The following is a 7,500-nucleotide window of genomic DNA, read 5'->3' on the forward strand; positions in this document are numbered from 1 at the left end:
TATATATATATATATATATATATATATATATATATATATACATATATATCATATATGTGTGTATATATATATATATATATATATATATATATATATACATTAATTATATACATATGCTTATATATATATATATATATATATAAAATATATTATATATATATATATAATATATATACACACATTAATTATATACATATGCTTATATATATATATATATATATATATATATATATATATATATATATATATGCACACACACACACACACACACCACACACACACACACACACACACACACACACACACACACACACACACACACACACACACACACACACACACACACACACACACACGTTATATATATATATATATATATATATATATATATATATATATATATATATATATATATATATATATATGCATTTATATATATATATTATATATATGTATATATATATATATATATATATATATATATATATATATATATATATATATATACATATATATATATATATATACACACACATATAAATAGACATATAAATATGTACATACATAAATATGATATGTGTGTGTGCAAGTTTCATCAATGCTTAACTTCAAACATGGATGACTGTTGGCGCACCAGCATCTTTATCATTAGTGTCCCTACCATGCGTAAACGTTTGTCATTACTCTGATTTCATCACCATTATCACTTTTGCAATCATCCTTAACGAAGACTTTCTTCGTTTTTTCGTTACTTGAAACCCATCCTCCTATATTCCATCACAGTCTTACCTGCTTCGTTCTTTACTGTTGTCACGTAGCCCTTCCGTGTCCTCTTCCGCCCGTTTCCCCACGCCCTGTAACCACCCATAACATTACGTAATATTTCTGGACGTCATTGTGACAACATTGTTGCCTGAACACGTACGATTTCTGAGAGTGAGATTTAGGTTTTAGCGTTCTGATTAGCCAGTAGTGTAATTTTAAAGATGTTATGTCGAAGTAATAAATTATTGATGGTGATGTGATAATGAGAAGTTAATTTTTTTTAATATCTTGTATTTCGGAATAATTAATTTGTTATATCTATTATTCGTTTATTTCGACGGCAGGTTCTAAGTGAAGATTACAAGGGAACATTAAACTTTCAATCACAGTTACTCATGTGTTAATAAACGTGTTAAGAAAACCACATTTTTAACTATATTTTTACTCCAAAAATATCATTTACAAAACTTTTAACAACAGATGGACGAGCGTAACAACAATAATATATCAATTCTGCCTATCGCACGCTAAGGTATTTCAATCTCTTCTCGCTGAAGACATCCTTTTGTACAGCCGCGACGAAAAGGCTGAAGATTTAAATGCAAAAACAAGTCGCATCGCACACAAGCACCAACTGACTAGCTCGGCAACTAGCACTCAGACTGCCAGCCAAGTCACCAGCTAGTTAACCGACTTTTGAATCTGTCGCCGCAGAAGATTGTGGCACAGTTGCCACCAAGCATGCGACGCCAGAGCCCGGACTTCCGATTAACATGGCTGTAAGTCTTTAGTAACCATAACAAGATATATATCTAGTTAAATTTTGCAAGAGTATAACTTATACTGCATTTTTATATGTATTTATACCATGAGGTTGGAAGTCCGCCAGCGAGCCAACCGGCCGCCAAGGAAAAGGGGCGTGAGGCTAGTGCTCTCCGGCTTGGAGGATGATGTAGCTGATGTCCCCCATGGCATGGAGGTCCCCCGGGGCCTCCGTCACCTCCACGATATTGTATCCTGCTTCCTCCGCCAGGGCCTCCACGTGGCTGCTTCCCACTGCCTCCACCACCTCCACCCCCGCTCTCTCCTCCCCTCCTCCGCCTCCACCTCGTCCTCCCTCCCCGTCCTCTTCGTGGGAGTAGTGGTGGATGCCGTCGCTTGGATCTGCCGCGTCGCCCTGCTGCTGCGCCTCCGGGTTCTCTTGAGTCAGAATTCTGAGGTTCTTGCTGTTTTTAGATATGACTGAAGAGGAGTCAGGGTGGATGACACCGGGTCTCGCTCTCAGGCAGTTGCTCTCCTGCTGGATGCGCGCGAACCTCCTCGAGATCGTGTCTTCCCACGGGACGCCGTGCTTCCTCATCAGGTGTGTCCGCAACTTCTTTCGGTCGAGGTACGAGTTCGGACACTTAGGGCACTGCGTCGGTACCTGGAAGGGCATCATCAGACCGCATCGTATTAGATCGTTTTCATTTAGGTTTCATGGCGAAGGATTGGGGAGCCTATATTTCTGCGTTAAATGACATTTCAATAATTTATATGAACTTTATCATTTCGACACAATGATATACACGACACTACAAAGTGTATCTTTTCGTCTTTGTTGCTATTGCTGCTGCTATTCCTATTGCCAAGCGTCATCAACTTACTGCTGCCATCATCAATACCTTTGTGTGTTACTGTTTGAACTTACTCTAAAATATCAATATGGTTCTATCTAGCACTGGCACCCTTCGTATACTTTTACAGCCACTACTACAAGGAAAAAACATTTTTTGGTTTTGATACTGTCTTACCTTCTCCATGTGTTTCCGCTTGATGTGTTCAGTGTGGTCACTCTTGCGCTTGTAAGTCTTGCCACAGAAGTTACATGTGTGGACCTTCGTGCTATGCACATAGTAATTATGCTGCCGTAGCTGGTGATACTTCTGGAAGGCTAGCTTGCATGGTTCACACTTCCACCTGTTGTTGGCATGCTCGAAGTAAATATGGCTCTTCAGGCTGGAATTGTCATTAAATTTCATGCCACAAAACTCGCAGGCGAACCCCTTCTTGTTCTCGTGCATGTTGGCTACATGTCTATTGAGGTAGCCTGCTGTGTAGCTCTTCCCACACAATTTACATTCCACATGTGGCATAATATCCATGCCATGCTTGATACGCATGTGGTTCTCCAGCTGTCTGCGTGTCCGACATTGATATAGGCATAATTTGCAACGGTGCTGCCGGCCTGTCTTGTGTGGCCAATGATGCACCTTGGTCATGTGCAGTCGCAGCGCTGACAAGCCATGCATCCTTCGCTCACACACTTCACACTCCAACATCATTATGCCCACACTGCCTACAGGCCCCCCCCCTTCGTCCACCATCTCCTTATGGTGTTCATGTTGATGCTTAGCTAGGGTGACTAGGTTGCTGAATGCGGCACCACATGCACGGCAGCTCATCTTGCTCTTACTTTTTCCTTGCCCAAGGTTCTGACTTACGACTTGCTGTCTCTCCTCACTATCACCGTCGCCCTCTGGGGCGGCAGTGAGGTTGAGGCGATGGTTAATGATGCCTCCGCAACCGTCACCCTCCAGAATGACAACAGAGCCTTCATGTTCTGCCTCCATGTGTTTCTTCAAATTCTTCTTCCCTTCAACATTCAGTCCACACACTATACACTTCAAGCTCGACTGACACTCTTCCTCTTCACATGCCAAGCCTGCATCTCCTGTAGTTTCCTTCAAAGATTCCACCTTTGGGGTCCTGGAAGCGACTCGGAGCATACCTGGATGATTCTGCTGCTTATGGCGATGTAGTGCCCCAAGGCTGTTAAAAGCCTGCCCACAGGCCCGACACCACCACCGTGCACCTCTTGATGGTCGAGGATCTTCCAAGCGATTTTGAACAGTACTGGTTGTTGCCTCTTCGGCTGGCCTTTCCCTTGTATTGCCTTTGGACAGAGTTATCTCCTCTTCTGCAAGTAATCTTGCTCTTGCATCCTCATATGAGCAGGTGTTGCTGATCTGTTCATCTGCTTGCCATGTATGGTCATTCCCAGTCTGCCATGCCTCACTGTTCTCAGCTTGCTTCATATGATCATCTTGTTGCCATGTGTGGTCATTTTCCGGCTGCCAAATCTGACTATCCATGTCATGCTGATCCCACATAACTTCTGTCTTAATCTCCACAGCTGCTACAGGCTGTGGCTCTTGTGGTTGTTCTGTTGTTTCTCCAGATATTGAGGCCAGGAATTCATCATCAATCACCATATTATGGAATTCCCGTAGGTGCTGCACTAATTCATGGCGTTCTGAAAAGGTCTTTCCACATGCATGGCATTTTCGGATCTTCCTGCCATCTGTGTAGTCCTGTTGGGGTAATGGGTCTGGTCGCTCCAGCTCTTTCCCAATTTGCATCTTCAGTGTGGCTTGGAGATTGTACCAGAGCCAACGAGGCTGCACATGGTGAACTGCTGCCATGTGCAGGCACCAGTCTTGCTCGCCATAGAAGTCCATCCCACAAAGTCCACAGATACACAATTTGTGGCTATTTCCTTCCCCAGGTTGTGGCTTCTTCTTTATGCCACTTTTCAGTGTCTTACTTCTTGTTCTTTTAGATGTTTCCAATGACTCTTCTGGGACCTGCTCTGCCTTAGGAAGGATAGGAACATACTTCCTAGAAGTTGTTAGACTTGGGGGTGTAGTAGGGCATACTAGCTCATCACTCACAGGCACTGTTGCTATCACACCACCTTTAAGAGTGTTGTCCAGTGATTTAGATTCCAGAATGTAGCCTGGCCAAGCTTCTCTCATACGCTCTGTTACAACCTGCAACTTCTTATAAGTGGCATCTCCTTCCATTAGTAAGTCATAGCATCTCTGGCATAGTTTGACCCCATTGCTACGAGGGAGAGGGCATGACATCCCAAGTGAGGCTAAGAGAATGGACGGGAGTAAAGAAGAGAGAGGCAGGGGCTGGTGCAGGTCCACACTGTGCACAGGAGTCCCTCTGAACAATAAGCTCCCACACAGATGACATGGATGCACCTGCCTCTCATGTCTCATACGGCCAAACGTAAGAGTCTTGCTAAGATGACTGTTTTTAGTCTTTTTCATAACAATTTTCTTTGATTTCCTTTCTGGTTGAATGTTATGGTCAGTTTCCCCCTCTCCACTAAATGATACTTCACATTCAACAGTGGATGAGTGGATGTCCATCTCATTAGCCCCTTCTTTGGTGGTGCAAGTAGTAGTGGGGGTGGCTGACACATTTGCACTGACATTACCCAAGTCGTGGGATTCACCCAAGACGGAAACAGTCTTTGTACTCGAGTTGTCCTGGTCCTCACCTGACAATTCCATCTCTTGTTCTAGAGGACTGGCAATTTGTTCTCCGTCTTCCTCCATCAATGACTTTCCCTCCGTAACAATGGAAGTCCTCACACTGCTCCCAGATGTGGCTAAAGGAGTCATGATGGTGGTACTGGAGGTTGAACCAAGATCCTGTGGCAAATTTGTGGGTGTGCAGATTACTTTGGCTGTGGGTAAAGTGCAGGATGCATTGCTCTGCTGCTCTATCCTGATGACTTTCACCTTCCTGGCAATGCCATGTGTATCCTTCCATGATAAAAAAGAGTTAGAGGGCAGTAGTACTGGAGAGAGGGAAGTAACAGCAGCTGAACAACCATTCACACCTGTATTAATGATGGAAATTTTGGAGGTGGCTGTATCTGTGCTAAACAAGTCTTGTCCATTATTGCTTGTAGTACTGGACCCACAGTTATTAAGGCTGTCTTTGTTCTCCTGTTGAGGAGACTCAATGGCTGGTTTACCCTCTGAAGGACTGGCTAGGGACACGGGTGTATCTTGATCCATTACGCATTATTCACCTTCATGAAAAGAGGAAATTCTTATTAATGGGAAAATACTGAAAAGAACCTATGCTGCAAGGTGTAGAGAATAAATAAGGAAACAAATAATAATAATAATATATCACTTACTGGTTTAAATCTTACTGTTCATCATTCCAGTGTAAGTCTTGTTTAGAAAATGAATTGTAAAAGAGCAAATCAACAATATCATATCCATTTTTTATGAGAGAGGAGAATGCTTTGAAGGTAATGCATCCACCTTATGTTTCTACTGACAAGATCTCTTTAAGCCTCCATGCAGATACCATTGATCACTTTGCAGTAGCCATGAGTTTAGCCTCATCTGATCTAGCCATATTTGTTCACTGGAATCAGAAGCATATTTGACTATGTGGTTCTTTGTATGATCATGTGTGGTTGGGGCAGTTGGGTTGTCCAGCTTGTTCACAATCTGCCAACACCAGGTTTTCTGCTTCTGTTTCATTTCCTGTTTGTGCATGACAAGGTTATTTAGAGGATGTTTATTGGATTTTATGGGAGTATAAAGCTGAGAATATACCAATAAAATAAAGATAAATCATGTGTGTGATGTATTTGAAGTAGAATTAAAGGGAAAGGATGCATCTGCATAATATGATACTATAGTCATAAACTAATCCATAACCCATTTTCTTTGTCTTCCCTCGGGTTCTTTCATTTCCTTCAAGAAGCAACTCTACATCTAGTCAAAAGGATGCAACAAACAATGTATGCATAGTTCAAAGTCTTGGTAAAACTGAAGCAAAGTGCAATACGGATCTGTCACTGAAATCACAGTTAGAACAGAATGTAATCTGTTGACTCTACAGTATTGTTTGTGGGAGACTTTGCACTTGGCTCCAAGTCTAGTCACTGAATCTCCCAAAAACTTTCATATACTTAATCAAGTGTTTGACAGAGACCAGTACTATTTAACCCTTTTTTGATGGTGTCCACTCACAGTGTCTAACCCCAGATAAAATTTGCCCATCCTACATTGGCATCTTTATTTTATTGGTATATCCTCTGCTTTATACTCCCACAAAATTCCATAAACATCCTCTAAATTACCTTGTCATGCACAAACAGGAAATGGATGTGATTAATATCCACTTCGGTTGACAGAGACAAAAAAGGAGTGGGGGAGGGGGGAGTGGATATACATTTCAATACAAAGCCACTATTCAGAAAGCAAATTTATATGCAATTTAAAATGAATTTGATGTACAAGCTTGTGAGCCACAAATCTATCCTGACAAATGGGTATGAACTTGTAAACCCACCTCTCCACACCAAGACTGCTCCCCAACCCTTGCTAAATCTCAGCCACCCTTAGGTAGACTGTCCAGCTCGGTTGAACAGCACTGAAACAGACCATTACAAAAAAAATCAGAGCCTAGAGGATGCATGGGGTGTAAGTAGCTGCTATAAGTATATCTTACTTATTTCATAATAATATCAAAATTATATTAGTCCTCTGCTGGCTATGTTTAGCTTCCTAGATTAAAATTCTCTTATACTTTATTAAGAAAGAAAAAGAAAGAAAGAAAGAAAAAGAAAGAAAGAAAAAAAATCCTAAAGAATTTATCACTATACAATTAAGTCTACTAATATCATAAAAACAAAATTGTTGCCAATCAATTCTCATTTTCTTATTTAATAAAACATCAAAAATGTTGTGTAAAATGTAAGGACAGACAGTGTAAAATAACAGAATGCCTAATGACAGAATTAGTCATTGTCATTTTCTCAAACACAAACTTTAGACAATTCTTGTGGATTAGTCAATAAGATATTTAAAAATGTGTGAATCTGCCTCTCTATATACCCCCCCCCCTCCTTCTTTTTCTCTTTCTACATGT

The 7,500-nt window shown here is 41.2% G+C and overlaps 1 protein-coding gene across 3 annotated transcripts in view; it reads right to left on the bottom strand.

The window, feature by feature from the left end:
• Window positions 1-1,183: 1,183 nt before the first annotated feature.
• Window positions 1,184-7,500, bottom strand: part of LOC119598665 — a 9,279-nt gene continuing 2,962 nt past the window's right edge. The window contains exons 2-5 of one of the 3 annotated variants that reach the window (XM_037948383.1): window positions 6,922-7,002; window positions 5,750-5,985; window positions 2,559-5,638; window positions 1,184-2,191 (exon numbers count right to left, since the gene is read on the bottom strand). In XM_037948383.1, the coding sequence (XP_037804311.1) occupies window positions 1,691-2,191; window positions 2,559-5,624 (3,567 nt within the window). In that variant the 5' untranslated portion in view covers window positions 5,625-5,638; window positions 5,750-5,985; window positions 6,922-7,002 and the 3' untranslated portion in view covers window positions 1,184-1,690. The remainder of the gene's footprint in view (window positions 2,192-2,558; window positions 5,639-5,749; window positions 5,986-6,921; window positions 7,003-7,500) is intronic. The other 2 variants (XM_037948382.1, XM_037948384.1) reach the window with 2 other exon arrangements.

Source organism: Penaeus monodon, chromosome 41 (genome assembly GCF_015228065.2).
Source record: "Penaeus monodon isolate SGIC_2016 chromosome 41, NSTDA_Pmon_1, whole genome shotgun sequence".
Classification (NCBI taxonomy): domain Eukaryota; kingdom Metazoa; phylum Arthropoda; class Malacostraca; order Decapoda; family Penaeidae; genus Penaeus; species Penaeus monodon.